Source organism: Cardiocondyla obscurior, linkage group LG13 (genome assembly GCF_019399895.1).
Source record: "Cardiocondyla obscurior isolate alpha-2009 linkage group LG13, Cobs3.1, whole genome shotgun sequence".
Classification (NCBI taxonomy): domain Eukaryota; kingdom Metazoa; phylum Arthropoda; class Insecta; order Hymenoptera; family Formicidae; genus Cardiocondyla; species Cardiocondyla obscurior.
Window position 1 is genome coordinate 3,697,775 of NC_091876.1, and position 21,921 is coordinate 3,719,695.

The 21,921-nt window shown below is 49.5% G+C and overlaps 1 protein-coding gene across 3 annotated transcripts in view; it reads left to right on the forward strand.

The window, feature by feature from the left end:
* LOC139107506 (LIM domain only protein 3) overlaps positions 1–17,486 on the forward strand; it is a 64,010-nt gene extending 46,524 nt beyond the window's left edge. For all 3 annotated transcript variants that reach the window (XM_070665163.1, XM_070665164.1, XM_070665165.1), the window contains 4 exons: positions 8,347–8,458; positions 8,750–9,013; positions 14,382–14,622; positions 14,895–17,486. In XM_070665163.1, coding sequence (XP_070521264.1) covers positions 8,370–8,458; positions 8,750–9,013; positions 14,382–14,622; positions 14,895–15,050 — 750 coding nt within the window. In that variant the 5' untranslated portion in view covers positions 8,347–8,369 and the 3' untranslated portion in view covers positions 15,051–17,486. The remainder of the gene's footprint in view (positions 1–8,346; positions 8,459–8,749; positions 9,014–14,381; positions 14,623–14,894) is intronic.
* Positions 17,487–21,921: the final 4,435 nt, after the last annotated feature.

Genomic DNA, 21,921 nt, shown 5'->3' on the forward strand with positions numbered 1-21,921 from the left:
TCGCGCCCTGTCCTCCCTCCCTCTTTCGCTTCGCACCCCCAGCCCCCCATCGGTCTATCAACCCCCCTCCTGGACTCTATCTCTGTCCGCCTCGGCAAGCTACTAACTTTTACTTCTCCTCTCTTTGATGCCCTCTTCTCGTCTCTCTGTCTCTCTCCCTTCTCGTTCCGTCCTTTTCTCTCCGTCGTCTTCCTTAGGTCGGAGGAGTTGCTTTTACGGCGATTGAAGCTTCTCTTGGGTCTTTGGGCACACCGCCAGGTGGCAGTGCCGCGTCCTTCTGGGCGTCGGCCCTGATGTCCTTTCCCTGCGAGATTTTTCTCCGTCCGATAAGTGCCCTTGTGTACTTAGGATGTCGCACGCGTCGCCACGGAATACCGACCCCGGTACCAAGCAACGCGTCGACGCTCGGACTCGATTTCGGGACCAGAACAGAAAGAGAAGTTAAATCTCGACTCGCGCGGCTAATCCGAGAAATAAAAATCGCCTCGGCAGAGCTTCGACCGCGCGGCGAAGTTTACGAGATACGGGATCGACGGGTCAATGCGGGGAAGGATCGTATCGAGAGGCGATCTTCAATCGGCAGGGCCGCGGGGACATCGCCGACGACACTGGCGCGAAATTCCGCAACATTCTTTTATCGATCGTTAAAAGTTTCATCGGCGCTGAACGGTTGCTCCTTCGGTACGACGCTATTGAGAGTACCCCGTACAATTAGCTTCTCTCATTAAAGAACCATCCGCGGCGGCGCCGAACGCCGGGCGCCAATGCTGAATAATTAGCATTTGCTACCGACTGAAATCGATTTGTTAATTAATAAAGCGCTAACGTTCGCCGTACTAATAATGCCGGTCAACAATTGAATAGAGAGCGCGTTCATTAACTCGCCGCGCCGCAACAGCCGGCTAACGCCGGGCATCCCGGATCGACACGCCGCATCGATATTCGGATAATCGAATTTGTTGCGGGGACCCTTCGCATCGCGCAAACGACGTTATTTACAAGAACGGAATGCGATGACTACGGAGGAAAAGGACTTTATCGTCGGACATTCCCGTTGCGACGTTTTCCTCTCTCCGTTACTTTCGTCCTTCTCTTTCTTCGTACTTCGATCTCTCGCCAACCTACCGAGACTCCGTGCCGCGAATTTTCCTCCGCGCCCTTCGCAAAAAAAAAAAAAAAATAAGGAAGCCCGAAGGAAAGTTCCTTCTCCAACTCGTTCGGTGTGCTCCGGCGGGTTACCGGCTATTGGCCAGGATATCTTTCGATTATCAAGACCATCCATACCTACCGCCTTAGCCGGCTCCATTGTCTTCTCAGCTCTTTCAATTAATGTTTTGATTGATTTCGGACCCTCGGTTGGAGAACGCGACCCTACCTCATGATCGCCGCGCTTTCTCTCTCTCTCTCTTTCTCTTCCTCTCTCCTTTCCCGCACACTTTCTCCCTTTCTTCTCGAGCGATGCTCGAGCTGGTTCTCCATAATCGGCATTCCGCGGGAGATGGAGTACGGAAACGTGAGAATTTCGTGGGAAAGAAGGATATTGCACCCTCGTTGCTTCCTTCATGCCGTAATGGCACGATACTCGCAATAATGGATTCGATTAAGTTTAAGGCGATTCATATCGGAACTACGAGAATATATATAGAATATGGATTTTAGATAAATCTAAAATATAAATTCTGTGAACGTAATAACTTTAACAAAAAAAAAAATTAGTTTCTTGTTTAAGTACGACGAAGATTGAATGGCGAATTAGACAGTTAACGATTCTAAAAAGCTAATTGCGGTCCCGAGCTCGGATTACCAGAGATTTTACTTTTCCGGAATACTGCATGCCGCAGATAAATTCTGTCCCTCCCCCGCGTTTGCTGTAATACGCCGCGAGGAAGGTTTCCGTACGAGAAGCGGCGCGCGCGACGTCGTAGCGACGGGGGGGGATTGGTCGCTAGTAGACGACGACGACGACGCTCCCCGAATCGGTGTTATACCGGTGGCTGTTTTATTGCGAGATTTGCGGCGTGGCCTCTCCGTGTAACAAGACTTACTGAGATCTTAATAGAATCTGAGACCACCCCTTCTCAGCGAGTCCCACACTACCGGAGGACTAACTCGTTCTTCGTCTATGGTTCCGCGCCTTTCCAACCACCCCCGTCTCGTCGGCCACCCTTCGACGGACGTTCGCGAAGCGAGGGAGAGGGGACCCGAGGTCGAGGGGGTCGCGCGGGAAGGGACGGCCGGGAAGTTGACCCCGGCACTGCATCCCTTTGGCGAAAAAAGAAAACTGCCGCTTATATTCTAAGCGTATATAAGAGGGATGGGAAAGCGGTCGGGGGGAGGGAGGGCGAAACGCGGCGAAGGCGGGAGCGATCTGAAGGGTGATTTATGAATATTGCCTACGGAGAAAAGTGTATCGCTACCGCGCTACCACGTCGATTCCTCCCTCGGTCTCTTTCTCTCTCTCTCTTTCATACGGAGACTCGGAACGACTCCTGCGTGGCGATTCCTTTGCGTATACATTCGCGTTGTTTCCGGGAGAACGACGATCGTTCGGGGCGATCGAGAACTTCACCGAGAAGGCTGTCTTCGTCCGCCCGTGGTGACGAGCATTCGCGGAGTACCCGATAAAATTTTCATCGCGCAAAAGTTTTTTCATTGTTTCCATGAATTTCCTCTCAATAGGAAAAAAAAAAGAAAATTTTTTTTTTTCGATTTCTATGCATGAGGGAGCGCATTTGTCACTTTTAGCAAAACTGGATGTATTAAAGTACGAGAAAACTTTATATATGCATACGATTTTACTTATTTATGTTACGCGAAATTTTATAATCTCAGGAGTAAGATTTTTTAAAGATAAAAAATAGATCGCGCTATATGAATTTTATTAAAACGAGCAATGCCGTGTTACAAATGGCAGAAACGAGACTCTTTTTGCGATCGAGTTCACCCGCTGTATTTCGCTCTTTTGTCATTTTGGTTTCTCGTAGTCGGATCGATATACACTTCCCCTCTGCGAGAGCCGTGCCGCGCTGCGAGGCTCACCCTTATCCCGTAACGAACACAATTGGCATCGTCAAGACGATCTCACGTGCGTCTTAATTATACCGTAGTGCGGCGCCGGCCCGGTCAGGAGCATCGAGTTGCAGTGAATATTTTATAGCAGCGGTGCCGAAGAGAGAGAGACGCGAGGCGTCGCGGCGCCGCTCCGCGCCTCTCCTCTCTGCTCCTCTCCGCTCTTCTTCGCATCGGTGCGATAGTAGTATAACGACGCGAGAGTAGGTCTGTCCTCGCCCTCTCTGCCCGTCCTCCACCCTCCGGCCGCCCAACTTTCCCCCCCAGGAAGCTTGTTAGGCGACGCCGTGCTCCGCTATCTTCTAATTGGCGATATAATGATCTTGAAGGATGGAATACCGTGGTCCTGAAGGACCCGAGAAAGCCTCTCGTCGCGCAACCTCTCTCGCTTTGTCAGGGACGAAATTAAAATTTGGCTCTCCCTCGTTGTTTCCTCTCTCCCGCGTTTCTTTCTCCGCCGAGCCCGCTTCTTCGCCTTTATTTCAACGTGCCCTTCCTCGGTGCGTCTCTCCACAATTTCGGGAAAGCAAGAGAGAAGCGTTGGGAAATAATTTGTTTTCGCACGCGAAGAAGTCGCAACCGGTCGCCCGTCTACGGCGGTTTGAGCACCGGTCGTCCGGGACTATTAATTAATCGACCATTACCTACATAGTTTGAAATGCGCAGCGCGGAACAAGTACTCGTTCTAATTACGCGCGCCCTCATTAACCGTAGTAATATAGTGAATTTACAACTTGTAATTATCTCTCATCCAGCGACGACGACGGCGACGACGACGACGACGAGTGTGAGTACGATGGCTCGCGTAACGCCGCGACGTAGTTTCCCCGGTGTTCGCCCAATCAGCGAGGGCGGTATATCCGTATCGTTATCGCTGCTCGTCCATTCAGAATTTACGAACGGACCCTTGTAGCGGTGTTGATAGTTACGAGGCCGGTCTCAATTAGTGGAACTTACGTCGCTAGGGTCCAATTAGACGTAGGCTAGCGCAGCTACACCCTGTTTGCCCAAGTTTGCCGTGCACCATCCTCGCCGTCGTCGTCAACGTCGTCGTCGTCATCGTCGTTGTCAGCGTCGCCGGGTAGAGTTGCCCGTCGTCCCGCAGCTGCACCAGCACTGGTTGAGGGTATCTTTTTCCTACGCTAATGACTAATTAGCAGTCTCTCCACTTCATGGTATAATGACACGGGACCCGCAACCCCGATGGGGAGAAGAGTGGGCCGTTGGATCATTATTAAGCTCCCGAAATTGCAGTCGCGCTCGCCCCCCGTCTCCCCTTGACTCCCTTTTCTCTCTCGGAGAATTTTCCAATTCCGAAGAGGGTATTAATAAACGGACTTCTCTCTGTATCCGTCCGTTCCGCCGCATTGTATTACTGCGAGGCGCCATATTTTATTGAGCATCCCCGATACGAGTTTCTCGACGTAAGAAAGCGGCGTCCGATTGAATTGGCGAGTGCAGTCACTCACAGTTTGGGTCAGCCGGGTACGCCACGCTGACCTTTAACCGTAATAATATATCGAGTCCACTATACCTCCCGTACCTCCTGCGAGACGATTTCACCCCCGCCGCCCTCCCTCGCCCACGTATATCCGTCTACGTATTTTTCCATCCCGCGCGCTCCCGGCCTTTCCTTTCCTACTCCACGGACTTTCTTTTACATTTATTTATTTCCTAAACGTCCGTCCCCACCGGCTACTTTATATTTGACATTTTTATTAAACCACCTAGAGCGGCCCTGTGTCCGCTCCGACGGTATCCCCGGGATAGACGGGCGGCGGGAAACGCGAGCCGAGAGGGTAGCTTGGAAGCGCGACAGGAGAACGCGGGGGTGGACTTCTCCTATATTGCTGTTAGAGCAATTTCGTAATCTCGGAAGGGTGCTCCTTATATTGACCGAATAAAAAGTCGTATCCGTTGCCGATTCCACGATCGAATATCACCATTTCGTCCGAAGTTCGCCTACGTGGGGGGAAAGGAGAGGCGATTGACCGTTCGCGTCGACACAGAAAACCGCTCGAAATCAGTTTGCTATTTTACGATTATGCTATCTCGCGGACGAGAACTGTCGCGCGGTGCGCGCCCCGAGACCGATTTTTATCGGCGAAAGATCGAATTTCTCCGGGACCCCCTCGTCGAGAAATAATACCTCTATAGTATCTAAATATGATCCGGCAAATATCCAACGGTCTGCAAACTTCGGGATTTTTATTATTAATATTTTATAGTACGTGTATACATTACCGGGTGTTTTATCGCGGTTTAGGTACGCAAAATTTTCCGTCTGGCCCGGCGTAATTTATGACGAAATCGTAACTTTTTAAAAGATCTCCGAAAATTCTTGGGGAGATCTGAGAAGATATCACTGCAGTAAAGGGTCTAATTTCCATAAGACCGGCAGTAGTAAAAGATGCCGTAAATCGCGTCGAGCGAAATTTCGTCCTTTTGCAATTTCATTTTATAAGCGATCGAAGTATCGACGTTGCCTAACACCAACGACGTCCGCCTCCGGATAATACAATACCCGCGCAGCGTCCTTGCGTAGAACCGATCACTCACAATCAGGGTGGCGAAGTCGCAATATCCCGGTATTAGCGTTCGAGAATAAAATTACCCCTTGCTAATTTCTTACGAGATTTTTACAAATATATCTCGCCTCGATGTCAATTTAAGAAATTCACGGTCGCTTAATCCGATGTTCTTCGCGCGTTACATTCCGTTGAATTCATATATATTTTAAGCGGCATATAAATTCATCTGTTTCCGAGTGACGAAGTTATATGATTGCGACAGAAAGTAGTTTTAATCAACGTACGATGTGCGAAATCTCGCGGCAGCAGGCTCGAAAATTTTCACCGACGCGAATGATTAATTTGATCCTGATTTTTTTTATTTTCTATTTTTTTTTTATTATTTTGGACCTGTGTACTGAACTTTTAATTTGCTCGCGAGCATCGGCAATTTCGATATTCGCTGTTTGCCAATGAAAAGAGTAAAGTAACATTCATTTTTTTTTTTTTTTTTTTATTGTAGCTCGGTGCAACCATCGCGATCAAATATGATGCCGGCGTAGCCCGGTACGTTTGCAAAATTCGGAGGATAGACTTTCTCTCGGTCACGAATTTATCCATGGTCGAACTCATTCATCGTTCGGCTTCATTTCGAGTAATCGGTTATCGATCGCGCAATTAGCATTACCGGAGGTTTTTTCCCGAATTGGGGAAAGGGTTTAAATAACCGTCATCGTTAGCCGCGTCCTTTAGCGGCACGCTGCGCACTGGGTTTTTTTTTTTTTTAATTCTATCGCGATGTCAATCGGACTAAGGGAGGAAAATCATTAAAAAAAACTAGACCCAGGGAAAAACGAAGCGTACGGGTCGTTTGACGAATCACGAGGCGGCTCTTGGATATACCGACGTGGGAGGCGCGCCGCGGGAGGAAACGAGGCGGGGGGGATGATGTTTTTTTCCTCGGCGGCGCCTCTTTAATTTGCCCTCCAATTAACGGACGGGGTCCTATTTGAAAAATACCTGCCACGAGGGCTGGCAATTATACTTCTTCCTTTTTTTTGCGTCACGAGCGCGTTATTAGCGCTATCCGTCCAGCCCCGCTACTCTTCGCCCCGTGCATCTCTCTTTTTCTCCTTCGTCTCTCGTTTGCTCTTTCCTTCCGTCCACCTCTCGCGCTCTCTCACCTATTTCCTCCACTTCCCTCATCCATTTTGTCTTAGTACATGTGTGTATGTGTGTGTGCGCGCGCGAGGGGACGGGGGCGAGCGTATCCGCGCGATTGTATGCGTTTTACGTGTATTGCGGAGCACGCGGGTGAAGTGATGCGGCGATGGGATGGGGGATGCGAAGGGAGGAGCAGGATGGAGCGAGATAACGAGATGAAGGAGGGCCAGGTGAGACGAAGAGAGAAAAGGGGTTGGTGGCGGATGGTAGTGAGAGAGAAAATTGGTACCGGGAATGAGAGAGCGGCGTAGCGCGGTGCGGTATGGCGCGGTGCGGTGGCTGCGGGTCGCGAGGGGCCAGGGAGGGAAGGAGTGGCGTTTATAACTCGTGCCCGGGTCTCCCGGCTTTGAGAAGGCCAATTAGCAGCATAAAGCTGCAGCTCGGCCCCGAGGCCGAGGATGTTTGTATGTAATAATGGATTGTTACTCAAAGTATCCGGCTAATTAATTAAGCCCCCGCCGCGCGTCGCCCGCTCGTCGTCGTTTCGAACAGCGCGGCGATGCTGGCGATGGCGGTGCCGGCAAAGGGGGTGAGCAAGTGGGCTGCTGGCCGCTATCCCTCTGTACGTCACCCTTGCTCGCCAAGTGTTACGCGGATCGTCTGAGAAGAGCGCGATCCCCTCTCGCGCGACGGACGTATCGATCTAAATTGGATAAAATCGCCTTTTCAACTTAACTGCGCACAGTGGCCAAGATAAAAATGCGGATAGCTCTATTTTCGCGATTGAAAAATATTTCTCGAGGAAAGAATAAATGCGTTACGTACAGGAATTAAAAAATATATATATACATGTAATTAAAATTATCGTCATCAATTTTCTCGCGTGAACTTGAATTTATTTTCGGCTGAAGAATACTCGCGGCCCAACATTTGTCCCGCGGGACGGTTGTGAGACGGGCTACTTCGGACTTTCACCCCTTCGGTGGACGAATAGGAAAGAGGAAAAACGAAAACGAGCGTGGAAAAAGAAATGTTTTATGCATCGCCGAAAGATCCCGGCGGTGTTCGTGACGCAGTGCGTTGGTGCTTATTGGAGTCTGAGCGCGCGAGGACGAGCGCAGGCACGGTTCCAATTAGCCGCGCTAATTATTGCGTGCTGTCAGCCACTTACGACCGTCGGAGACGCTTGTAACGGCGGGATACGCGCGCACGGCCAAACGTCCGCGGTTGTCGCCCCTTAAAAAGGCAGGCAGATGCATACAGCCCGTCTGAATACGCGGGGAAGGTTCTCATTAACTCGGGGAAATCAAATTTCGAGGCGCTCCCAAATGACGATGCCGCGCGTATAATTCTCTCGTCGCGCGACAACTTTTTCTCGCACTCCGAGGGTCTTTGGACCTTGCTAAGAACTTTATTTTCGTATGTTTGTCGAATCGCGTTTGGCACGTGATTTTTAGCTATTTAGCAATTATTTTAAATTCACACGATATTAAAAAACTGAAACGAACGATATGAAGAATCTTACATCTTTTTTTTTTCTTTTTGTAACAACGATGCAAGAGTATAATTGTAATAACGATTTGATTTGTTTTTGATGTTTCAGACGGCGCCGTAGTTGAGATCACGATGACTATGGACGTGAGCAAATCCGAGACGAATAAAAATGGTTCGACGCAGCAGGAGTGCGCCGGCTGTGGGAAGATAATTACGGAGAGGTAGTCGGTGACATAAATATAAATATAATCTGCATTTTTAAACAGAACATTTCTCTCGCTTTTCTTTTATTAGTATGTCCGCAACGGTAGTAATCACGTCTTTTCGCGGGGACGTAGATATCAATCTTCGATCGCTGACGCGCGGGTTTTTCTTTCTTTCTTTTTTTTTTTTTGCCACGCTTAAAATATTCTGCTCAAGCTTTGCGTAAAATGTACATTAATATCGAGATAAGAGAAGTGTTTCCAAGACTTAACGGCCGGTAAGAACGAAAACTACGGTCGGTCCTTCAGGTACCTCCTCAAGGCCCTGGATCTCTACTGGCACGAGGACTGCCTCAAGTGCGGATGCTGCGACTGTAGGTTAGGCGAGGTCGGCTCCACTCTCTACACCAAAGCTAATCTTATCCTCTGTAAGAGGGACTACCTCAGGCTCTTCGGGAACACGGGATGCTGCGCGGCATGTAACAAGCAAATACCTGCGTTCGAGATGGTCATGAGGGCCAGGACGAACGTCTATCATCTCGACTGCTTCGCCTGCCAGCAGTGCACCCATCGGTGAGTGCGAACGACAGAATTATATTTTATTATTAAGATCCGACTCTCTCGGCGATATTCTAATTAACTATCATTAATTTATTTGCGTATTCCCAGCCTAATAACAAATTTATCACAGTCTACTTTCTGGGGAGAAAAGAAAAACGTAAAAAAAAAAAAAGAATACAGCGAACTGCAGGGCATCGAATTATTTAAAAGCCCGTGCGATTTACTTGGATTTAAACATTTCGGACATAGAAAGAAGGATCGTTTTGGTCTCGTCAATTATTAAAAAGTATCGCGTGACGCGGAACAACTGGCGGAGAACTCGAAGTAAATTTGCCACCTCACTCTTTCCCTTCAACTTATCATCTTTTATTATTTTTTGCCATTTGCTCTCACGGCGATGCATCTTTCTCGTCGCGTGGACATAACGCGGAGGCGAGGAACGGCCACGGGGAAGAATACTTCGCGAGACAGAATCGCAAGGAGGAAAGGGTGGCGGAGGGGGTTAACGGGGATAGGTTGCTTTACAGGTCAGCTGGGAAATCACCCTGCGCTTTCCGCGCCATGACCTCTCCTTTCTTTCGCGCTACCGTTCTCCGGCACGGTCGTGAAACCCGCGGCACGTTCTCACGCATTCCACGATCTCGGTTCTCCATCTGCCGAAAGTGCGATATGCCGTTCGTTTCCTTATTGAACTACCGTCTTTCGCCGAGCCATTTTTCGTTCGTTTCCACCAACGTTTAATTAATACAAATTATCATTTTCGCGACAACCGGAACGTAACTGCTATTTTTTTTTTTTTTTATCGCGTAAACTGAAATTAATTTAAAGTTCCCGAGAAAGAAATAGGCGGTATCGGTTTTTAGAAGCGCTGTTTATCCGCGTTTATTCGTACCTCGAGAGCATCTCCTTGCGTTTCACGGCCTTGAAACTTTGCTAATATATTCGTCATCGATTATCATCGTGACCTCTTCAATTCTAAAGCGCAGTTTAAGACTTTTTGCAATCGATAAGTTATTACGAACTGCACGATGAACTCTGATGGGAGATTAAGTATAGATTCAAATTTTAAAAGGTTTTGTATTCTGCCTTTATAAGTTACTTCTCTGTGTCCTAATACGAGATTATAAGTTTCGTAAGTTTCTCGGCGATATAAAGGACTCGCTTCGGGGCGAGAATAAACGTCTTTCCCTTTTTTATCTTTTCCCTCTCTCATTTTCGTCTCGTTTCGTCTCTACTTTGTCTTTAAAGAAGGGCCAAAATCGAACAGAATTAATCAAGGCGCGAAAAATCCACCGCTGATTTATTTATCAGACCCCGCGAGTTATCTCTCGTTGCTCTTCGGTTATTTTAATTATCTCCGGGCCGCAGTACGGCGTTTAAACAATATGTAGGAGCGACGAGACGGCGGAGACCTGTCGTGATTCAATGGCGGGAAGCGTACAAACGAGTGCACAAAAGCTAGCGGAGCGATACAATGCTTACGGACGAAGCGACTCGTTTTGGAAGGTAACAATGACAAGGAGAAAGCAGATAGGGCGGAGGGAGAGAGAGAAAGAGGGAACCCGCGGCCGCTGTCGATAGAGAAAGGTGACGGAAAAAAAAAATAAAAAGAGAGAGAGACGGGGGAACGGTGGATGCGATAGAGAAGCCGGAGGTGGAGGATGTAGTTTCAAGCCAATAGCAATGGCTCGTCCAGGCGTGCGGCAAACGTTGCACAGCGTCTCAAACAATGTGAACAAAAGAGCATCAATTTTACGTTTTTATCGTCCGGCATTGTCTATCTTCGACAATGCTCCCGCTCGCGGGCGACTCGCCGCGAAACTGCCCGCGGGGGAGGACGGCGCACATGTCAGGATCAAAAACGAATCCGCGCGGACGGGGACGTCGCGTCGGGGACCCCTTTGGAAAGAATCGCGGACGCGTGACGTGCGCCGCAGAGGCCAGGCGTGGGCGCGTGAGCGCCGCGCGAACCGGATCGCGAAGAAGTAAATTGAGACGGCCGCACTCAGCCCGGTCATTATATTTGTTCTAACAATCGCGTTGCGTGTCGTGGATGATGTACGAGCGCAATTAAAACGCGCGCGAGCGGCCGGCGATAAAATATGCCTGATGCGGAATATTCGGTGCGACCCCTGCACCCGCGCCTGCGATCGTGCCGCGAAAAAGCAAGGCAGGTAGGTAAATTTGAAGAGGGCAATTACTCGCAGCGCTGCGCGTCCTGTAACGAGACGACTTAGAGTTTGCAATTAAACAGCAACAATTACACGGGGTAACTTTAGACTGTAATAACACAGAATAAAGGGTTGCCAGTGGCTGCGACTAGGCTCCCACCCTTCTGGTTAGAGGATGATTTACCGATGCAATTAGCTCCCTCTCTCTCGCCCTCTCTCTTTCTCCCTTTCGACCCCCCCCCCTCCCCCCCTGATGCACACGAATACACGCACATTAGCGCAAGCGCGGGCATTGCGTATCCGCTTCCCGCGATTTCTTTGCTTCCGTCGAATCCGGTCAAACATAATAATTACTCGATTAAACTTTTGCCCATACGACTTGGACGTGATATTTCGCCGGGGCGGAGACTCGTCGAAATTGCGAACGATAAGTTCCCCGTTTGCAAATAATTACCATTCGCGTGCTAATCAAGGGCCGTAGCGTGCTTTTACACTGTTCATACAGTACGATTATAAAATATATTTTACTCGCGCTTTTCCGTTATATTCGGTGAGATCGCGGCCGGTCATCCGGATTGCGCTCGCTTTCGGCCCCCTCGACTCGCAATTTCCGCGATTCACGCCGCGGTGCGTCGTATAAAGATTTTATCTGAGAAACTGGAGAGATGCGCACGGCAGAGCCTCTGAAACTTTAATGCGCCGAAGCTCGCGCGCAGAGGACAGTATTACTCTTTGAGGGGTACGGCTACGTCGTCGGAACGACCCGTAAAGTGCCTCTCTAACGGGGTCACGCATCGCCACCGGTGGTATCATTTATTGAATCGCGCCGTCTCCTTTCCACCGTTTGCGCTTTTCCGTCGCGCCGACCGGGCGTCGTCGCGCGCTTCTTTTCACCACCTCGTGTCGACGTCGCCACGATCCCCCCCTTCCACCTCTCATTGTCTTGCCGGCCGGGTTACCCTCGTTAAAAATTCAACCGAGTTATCTGAGCGCCGTCCAGATTGAAATTTTCCATGCAGACCCGAGTGTCGTCCCGTCGCGCTCCTTCCCTTCCTCTTGTGAACGAACTACTCCTGGCGCGGATAGCCGGCCAATTCGACGCCTCTCGGGTGAGATCTCAGGTGAGATCGACTTAGGTAATGCTGTTACAATTTTTCGCGTTCGGCGCGCGAGAGGCTTGCTTCCGTGAAAGTTTGCGAGATAAATCCGTAACGGTGTCTCACAGACACGGGCTCGACGTCGCGCGCGATTGCTTTTCGGTCGAAGATCTCTTTTCCCTTAGTCCTCGAAAGAATTGAAAAAAAGAAAATTGCAGCTCGTCACGGGTGCCGTGAAACGTGTCAAAATGGCCGTAAACAATGTGATGTATCTCGCGATACACGGGAGGAGCGAGATGCGCGTGCGACGAAGCAGCGAAGGTGCCTGGCAGGCACGTAATAAAAAGAAAATTGAATGGAAACACTTACGGAATTGCGCCAATTACGTAGGTGCGGGCGTGCTAGATGTGCCCGTGCTGTAATAAAGCGCTCGCACGGCGGCGTCGGTGGTGGCGAATTTGTTCTCATTGCAATGAACGCGGAGCGAGAGATAAATCAAGTTTTAAACGTTTATGACTTGGCTCGCGCGGGCATTACGTGATGAGTTTCGATACGGTGAAAATTAAAACTTTGCAAAAGGACTTTTGTTTCGCGCCGTGATTTTAATATCTCGCTTACGACCGCCGCGAATGAAAATCTTTATCGACGTTCCCGCGCATCGCTGTAATTTTATTTTTTAATCGGGTCTTCGCCGGAGCGGCCAGCCTCCGTCCGATTGACTTCGAGTGTTAAAAGCTCCCGCCTTCCGACGCACTTTCTTGCCGCGCTAATTTCGGCCCGGCTGCGTTTGCATTCTCGTGCAAAAATATCCTAGACGAGCTAGGTGGAAAATTACGGTGCGGGGCGCGAGCTGATATCGTTCCGCGACAGACATTTGCGCCGTTTTCGCGAGAAAGGATCGGGCTTTGCGCGGCATTATTCGCGCTCGCATAATGGAAGGCTCCGGGAATGACTGCGCTCGTGCAACGCGATAATTCCATTGCCCGCGCAATTACGACACAGTATCTGTCTCTAGCCAGACGGCCGAAAAAGGTATTCCAAAGCGTTACAAGGATTATTTTCGTTTAAATCGTCGAGAGTGTTGCCTGGCTGCAGCCCGGATATTAATTCTTTTTCTGCTCCCTCTCGCCCCCTCGCCCGTCCTCGTCCCCAAATCACCCCGCGATTAATGGGAAATGACTAATGGCGAAATACGTCGATTATATCGTTCATGTACATTCATGTACGAAACGCAACAAGAGTGGAGATTACGATAGCGGAAAGCGTTGTTTCAATTAACTCGTTTAATTTGCATTTATTGTACGACGAAACAAACGGCATTAAAACCGTAGCTCATATAATTCTCAAAAGAAATTTATGACACTTGAAAAAAGAAAAAAAAAAAATTAATAAATGCCAAATTATTATAAAATAATTGTTTGTATCGTTTCCACCTCGCCGGGCAGCTGTGTATTTTTTAAGCAGTTAATTGATACGAAATAATTAGGTAAATCCGGATTAGAAGACTAGAAGAGAGAAAGGCAAATGCATCGAGAAAACGAGAGAGAGAGAGAGAAACCGGCGGGCGGGCGGGGGAGCAAGGGGGCCAGGTATCCGATTGGAGTGTGGCGTCATTTAGCAGACGACGCGTATAATAGGGGAAACGAGCGAAACCCGGTATAACCCGCGCGCTTGCTGGCAGCACGGCCACGCGCGCAGCAACGCGATAATTCTATTTGCCGTGCGATTATGAGAGTATCTACCCCGAGCCAGACCCGTATACGCGGCGCCGTGCCGCCGTGCTCTCGTATTTCGCTCTCGTATTTCCTAGCCGGGATCAAAGCGGATACGAGGCCGCTCTCGCGGACAGAGAGGCCCCCGGTAATAATTATTTGTTCGATACGTTACGATATGCTCGTTATCCAGCGTATACTTCTTTCTCGCACGCCTGCCCTTTACCGCCCTCGTCGCTTTTTCTTTCTTGTCTCCTTCGCCAGTCGATCGACGAGAATTCAAGAGAAATCGAGCCGACAGGACCGCGGCCTGTTCGTTTAACTCGCGGAATTACGAGCAGGTACCCCGCCATGGGCTGCGACCTCCCACATAAGCGTGTTTCTTTTACTTTGCTTTCAGGTTTTGCGTAGGCGATCGGTTTTACTTGTGCGAGAACAAGATCCTCTGCGAGTACGATTACGAGGAGAGGCTAGCGTTCGCTAATATGGCGATACAGTCGCCCGCCTCATTAGCATACATCAAAAGGCAACTCCCTCCTACGCCAACACCACCGGGCCAGAACATGCACCCGGGACACAATCCGCTCCAACCTCATCAAGGTCTGGGACAGTCGGTGGCCCAGCATAATCACGTGCCCAACGTAAGTGTGCTGACAAACTGTCTGAACAACTTTGCTCGATAAACCTCGATTATATTCTACAGTATGTCGCCGTTTAATTAATTTTAATATGTAATATAATAATAAAAATTATTTAAAATTCTAATTACTTTAATATATCTATGTAAGCGTTCTGTTTCGCGATAAGGTGATTGACCGTTCCTGCAATTCGTAACGATTGAAATCCGCGATGCTCCTCGCAGCAACGTTAGAATAACATTTCACGTCTCGCGAAAATTTTTTTATGATTTTAGGGTCAAATGTCAGGCGGCACGCCGACTATGAACGGAACGACTATAGGAGTTGGCGGACCGAGGGCACCGGGTGATATGAACAACAACGGTTTATCCGGTCCCGCTCTTGGACCCGTGAAGCCACCACCGATGTCTATGCAGGCGCCAACCAGCTGAAACGAGGCTTCGCCGCCTCTGAAGAAGCTCAGATGTCTCAGCGGTTACTAAAGCCGACGATAGTTCTCACGGAATGTAATCGTGGATTACGAGCGGGAGAAAAAAAAAAAAGGTATACGTTGCACCGCTGAGTATGACGAAAAAGAGGGTCGGATGAACGAAACGGAGGAGTAAACGGAAAAAAAAGAGAGAGAAAGTGTGAGGGAAAACGTCAAACGCGCGAAGAATCGGAACTCCGGAGTGGAGTCCGCGGCTTCGAGGACAAAGTGACGAGCCCGAAGAAGTTGGAATCACTGTGATCGTGGAAAATGGACACAAATTTTAACGGAGGATAATGTTAGTACAGTGTAGGACACGCACGTGGTGTAAGGCTGCAGCCCGGCGCACCGTATTTACCGCAGGCATACAGGTACATGCAGATACATACACTATAATACACGGACACGTCCCCGGTTCCACCCGGGCAGCGCGAATGTTCGAACGACGTCGTAAAACGCCCCGTCTTTCAGGCGCTTTTTCAGACTTTCGCGTTGCTCGCCGATGCACGTACGCGTCTTGTAAAATACGACACGACACCCGACACACGTAAGGATAAATTAGATAATTCGTGTAAGATATATTTCTCTAGCAAGATGGGGGCGAATGTGGGTACGCGTGAGAGTTGCGAGAATTGCGTGCGCGTGTGCTTGTGCGTGCGAGCGGCGGAGTCACCTGTAAATATATCTGTGTCGTATTCGACTCCGCGTGGAATGAGAGAGGATGGAACGATTACCAGTATACGCACTCCCACCGAGATGACTCTTGTCCCGCTCGTGATACCGCCTGTCGTCCGCGCGCGAGGACGCCGGATGCGAACGGAAAAGAAATGCAGCGAGAGCGAGGGGGACACGAGGGGTTCTGTAACACGTGCCATAGCCCCGTCAACTTCCGCTTTGCCGCCGACCGAAAGCGGGCGGCCGCGAGAGGGAAAGAAAGCCGGACGACAGTCCGTCTCGCATTTCGGGATTACGGAAGATCGGGGAGCATCCCCGGTGATTGTTCTTGGTATACTCGTCTCAAAAATTTCGCGTTAAATTTCCTGTCGCCCTCGCGGCACTGACGAATTCTTTCCTCGTGGCTCTTCTAGTCTCGTGAAATTTCCGTTGCACGTTACGTCGCGAGTCGGGCGCGCGCGCGCGGTTGGCTCGTGCGACAGCCGATACCAAAGATTAATTAAAGACATTAGGTTAAGAACCCCTCGGAGCGAGCGCCGCGGAATGATTCAGTTTCAGACAGCCCGACGAGCCGCGGCGAATTATTTTTCGTAAGCTTCGCCCGCCGGCGAGCTTTCGGCGAAGAACAGCGGCGGATTATATCGCTCGGAGCTTTCGTTACCCGCGAGTTTCCGCAGAGCATTTCATTATTCTCAAACATTTCGCTGACCGTTCGCCATTGGCGTTGCCGCCCCCAATCTTCACGTGAATTCAAACTTTCGTTGACGCCGGCAAAATAGAGGAAACTCGAAGTGGTTTACGCCGGAGACTTAAGTATTCTGTAATCCGCCACTGTCCGAGAGTCGCGGGCTCCCACTGCGGCGGAGCGAGGGGCTTAGTCACTTAGCTTTAACGCTTTAATGCCAAAAATACAGGCGGCGCTTATCTATACCAAACGCCAAACGGCATACATTCGTAATCGTACGGAGCCAGAAAGGAGACCGGCGGAAGCGCTCCCAGCCGCGTTTACCGCCGCGGCATTATTAACTGCGAGCTCGTAACGCTATTAACTGTGAGCAATTTCCCGCGACGCCGGAAACACCGGTCCAGTCTCATTCTCGCGTTACATCCGGGCTTTCTCTCGTTCGCGGCCGGTTGCGCTCGAAAATAACCGTGATACACCACTCTTAGTTCTGTGTCACGGTTAGCAATGGGAGCGCTCGTTGTCTCGTGGATATTACTATAATTGATCCGTATTGCGAATTTTTTGTCCTTTTTTTTTTACGCCCGGCAGAGTTAAACATCGCTGCAGCTATTTAAAAATTACGATTAAAATTGGTTTTAATTGGAACGAAGGTGATAATCACTCGATCCCGTTTGGCGCGAGGTCCGAGAGAAAGTGAGCGTACCGGGAAATTGGTTTGCATCGGATACTTGTAAATTATCGAGGAACCACGGATCGAACCCGACGACTGTCGCACCGCGCTAGTACAAAGGTCCTGCGACACGGCGGAGGGGAACAGGTCGGACCGACAGAGGCAGGCAGTACGGGGCGCACAGGACATTGTCTCCCTACGTAGAACGGAGAAGTGAGGGGACGATACTTTCTCATTTTTTATCCATCTGTATATAATATCACTTACCTAGGGCTCTATTAATAATATTAACGGCCGCCTGATCCCCGCGAGGGGATAGGCGCAGCTCCCATTACTACCGAGAAAATATAACATTCTTATAAATACAACCTGGTGTATTCCAAGAGCGTTTTTTATTTCCAGCTGGAAGGATCCGCGACCTCCGACCTACGGCAGATCCCACGCGCGTTCCTGCGTAAGGGACGTCGCTTTTACACCTTCGTTATCTCCTCAGTTTTAATTTCCTCGTCCCTTTGCCCGTCTATCAATTTGTTCTTTTGTCACAAGAAAAATTAAGGTAAGTGCGAGAGATTCCACATACTTCACAGATCCCGATCGAGAGAAATGCTCGATGCGTCGCACGAAACGCGGGGGGAGGCAACGCAGGGGTTGAGAGGCGAAAGAACGGTAGCCGGCTCTTTCGCGTGGCGCCGAGCTAATACGAGAAGGGTGGAAACGCGATTTCCCTAATGCCCGCCAGCCCGCGGAGCCGAATGTTATTATGCGCGGTGAAGACTTTATAATGGGACGTAGAACTCCTTAAAACTCGCGGATACGCGCCTTCGAAAACGCCGGGCGGCTCCGTTACGGCGCGGAAGCGCGCCCCATAACTGAAAACTTATGCCGCTGCGATTGCGTTACGAGGTCGTTTCGCTCGATGGGCCGTTTCATTTTTAGAATTGTGCGCCGAGTGATACGTAATCGGTCGCGTCACGCCGTTACTACGTTAGCTGTTCACGGCGAAAAAAAAAAAAACCCCAATCGCTTACTGAAATAAACTGTAATTGATGATACAATTAAATTTTATGGCAACGTAAATATTGCAAGACTACTTTGCTTGATGGATCTGGCTTGTTTCGCGACTAAAAAAAAAAAATAATAAAAAAAAAGAAGAAAGAACACGTGTGAGTTTGTGTGTGTGTAATTACATGCAGCACGTAACGCTATTGATTTTTTCCAGTTGAAAATCACACTTTCGGGTTAATAAACTTCACGTCGTAATAAATTACGCGATGCAGTTCGAAGATAGCGCCGGGAGAGACCAGGTTGACTTTAATTAATTTTTCTGGGAACGGCCCAGAAGTTGTTTTAATTCGTACGCCGCGCCATTCATTGGCGAAGATGCTATCAAAAATAATATCCACCTTTAATGCGTTCGGGCCGGAAGGGGTTAACAATCTTGGCTCGCTTCCGGTGCGTGCTCGGGCGAATTAATCCGGCATCGCGCGAGTAGCCGCGACTCGTCATCTCGACCCTCGAACCACCACTGCCGACGCCGTCAGCGTCCACGTCCAGAGTCGCATTAATCACGTCGAAGGCAGACGGAGGTGGCGGCGACGCGAAAGGGGGGGAGGGAGGGAGGGCCAAGGGCGATGCGAGAACGAAAGGGAGAACGGAACCCCTTAAAATAATCTGGCCCGAAATGAAATCAGCCAAGGCAATTTCCAACCTCCCCCTGCCCTCCCCCTTCTCGTATCCGACCGGTGATGTTAACAGCGGTGGCGGTTTTATCCGGACGCCGGTCCTTTCCCTTTCTATACCCCTTCCCCCCTCGTTCATCCCTCCGATTCCGTCGTGGTGCAACCGACAAATGACGACGTGGCGGCGGCAACTCCCTCGCGGCGACTCACGGAATTAAAGATCACGAGATAAGGGTGTCATCCTTCGCTATGCATTATGTGTTCGGCAAAAAGCTCACCCCCCGGGCCATCCGCCCTCCCCTCGCCACCTTTGCCCCTCCGCACCCCCGCTCCTTCTTCACCCGTCTCTCTTTTCGCTGCCGTCTAACGCGTTTGTTTCAACCGTGCGAGAGAGAAAAAGGAAGAAAAGTAAAAAAAGAAAAAAAAAGAGGACGAAAGACTCCAATTAATCTACTTCGTCTGTTTTTGCCTGCTCAAGGCATCTCCGCTGGCGTTCCTCTCGTATCGACATTCTTTGGCTGGAAACGCCCGTCTTCGAGCACGATGTGCGGATGTGTGTAATGAAGAGAAACGCGGAGTGTCTCGCGAATTCGCGAGGATCCTCTCGAAGACGATCGCGACGGGATACACGCGAGAATGCGTCTCGGTTATGATCCGCACATCCTTTCTCGACCCGCGCGAATGAGATCCCGGCCGCGACCGGCAGTCGTATTTCAAGTTTTATCGCCTTGAAAACATTAAGAGGCTGACGTTGGGGCTAACTTCTCAGGATTCATCGAATCGGGAGTTCGAGGGCGCATTGTCGAAGCGGCGCGATAATCGCGAAACTGAATATCTCGAGGTTTATTAGGTGTAAGCAATAAAATAGAAAAGATACTCATATTCGCAATAAAAGCGGGACTATTCTGCTAATACGAGGCTAAAAAGAAATAAACCAGGCGCCGTGCGTACAAGTTGCAGCCAGCAGTTCCTCGGAAACCAAGATTTTCAAGTAAGTAAGCTCGAAATTAAGAATCGTCTATTTCTCGTTAGCGCAAACATAGTGTTCTACTAAAAAAAAATTAACGATATTATTCGAGGTAAACGTTCGCGAGCGAAGCGGACGGGGGAATTGCTTAATACTGTCGGCGAAAATCGAGTTTTCAGGAGCCGTGTTCTGAAACATCCTGAAACAATCACACGGTTTGGTCGTTAGTACGTAAGGCCGCACACAGGCAAGCGCCTGCCTTCGGCTTGGGCGCCGGAGTCGACGCCGTAGGGCCGCACGTTATGTATAGGGTGTACCGAAGGAAATAACCGTCATCTGTATTCGCGATAACATCGTAATTGAATGCGGTTGACGGGGATTTGCAGCGTACGACGGGCGACCACCGACGGCCCCCGCAAACGATTCCCCTTCTCGCCGCGCTCTTGCAGTTCTTCCTCCGTCGTGTCCCACCCTCCTCGAGTACACCCGCGACCCTCGCCGATGATCCCTTTCTCCCCTTTTCATATTACCTTTCTTTCCTTTGTTTTCGCTGATATTTTTTTTTTTTTAATAATTTTTTTTTTTATTTTTATTCTCTCGCTTCTCTCGTCCGCACAGACGAATTTAAAGGCTCTATCGCAGTTAGAACTCGAATACTACACATGACTGAAAGAGCAAAGCATTTCGAAAATTCGTAAAATATTAAATTAAAGATTGTCCCGTAATTAATAATTTTTCGTTTGAGTTTGTTATAAATTAATATCATTTCGTATTCCTCGCAACTAATCTTCCATCGTGATCTCGTCTGTTCTCCCGTTGTTTACTTTTTCTACCCCGATTTCTAAGCCGAACTCCTCATTCGCGTCCCCGCATTTTCCTTCGCTTCCTTCGTTCACTTTTTATCTCCCAAAAGTGAAGCATTAATCATATCAAGGCACGGGAAATCTACCTCGATATTTAGGGTGCCGTGGTACTGTCAAGTGCGTGTGTAACGCGAAAAAAAAAAATTCAAGGGTTTCGAATAGCTGGTAGTGAATAGCGATCTGACGACAGAATAGAGAAAACGGAGCGAAGTTTACGAGAAAAATTTCAAGAAGGATTTTGCAAAAGCTATTAATATATATCGTTACTTTCTCGTACGCGAGCAGCCGTTCTTCTCGCGAAGAACCGAACAGTATAAGATAACTGTCTCGCTAAACCGATCGATAGTCTGCTGTTTTCTAATTGTGTCTACTGTTGTGTGCTTATCTTACGCAACGTTGGACTGTCGAATTCGCCGAGCCAAAACCGGTTCTCGCCGCCCGCGCGTCCTCCACCATGCGAACTCGGAATGCGAGCACCTGCCGGCCGAATGTCAACACACGCATGCACTCACACTACCGCGGTGGTCGGCGGGCCCGGCGACCAGCAGTCTGGGCAGTCGAGCGCGCGTAGAGATAGGTCAAGACGCGTAGTAGTAGACTCGTACGCGGCGAAAAACATTTAGATATCTTGCTTTTCCAGCTCGTTATTAATTATTAATAATTATCTCGTTATATGGCCCGCGCTGGACATATGAAATATATATCTAATCTGCGCGATCTAACAACTAGCCGCAAAATCGGAATAGATACATAGATGAATTTTTACTCGGGTAAGAACATTTTTTAAAATTATTTTACGAAATACATAGCGTGCGAAAAAACTTTTTTCTCAACGAAAATGTCAAAGACCGTTTGAACTTAGCCGCGAGAAAAAGGAACAGGCCGCGTGCGCCGCCGCTAATCAACGTAGAAGAGGTCGTTTTGTGATCCGGGATAGCGATCCTTGCATGCGGAATGCGCTGATGGGAAATACTTGTTACGTCGTGGCTACTGTCACGGCCGCTGATTGGCGCATGAACGTTGGATTTCGCGCTTTATTAATGGCCGTCTGTCGTCGCGTCTCTCCCTCGCGTTCCCTTATCCCGAACGTGGGACCTCTCGTTGTAAAAGTTCGCCTTTTTAGATATCCACTGCCCTCAGGTTTTCGCGGCGCCGACGTTCGCCGGCAAATTATTTAATACGAAATCTCGTTTTCTCGCGCCCTGATTTCTCGCGCGTCAACCTGTGAAGCAGATCGCGAGCAAGATTTTATTTCGGGAGCCGGAGGATCGATCGCGCGGCCCCGTTAACTTCG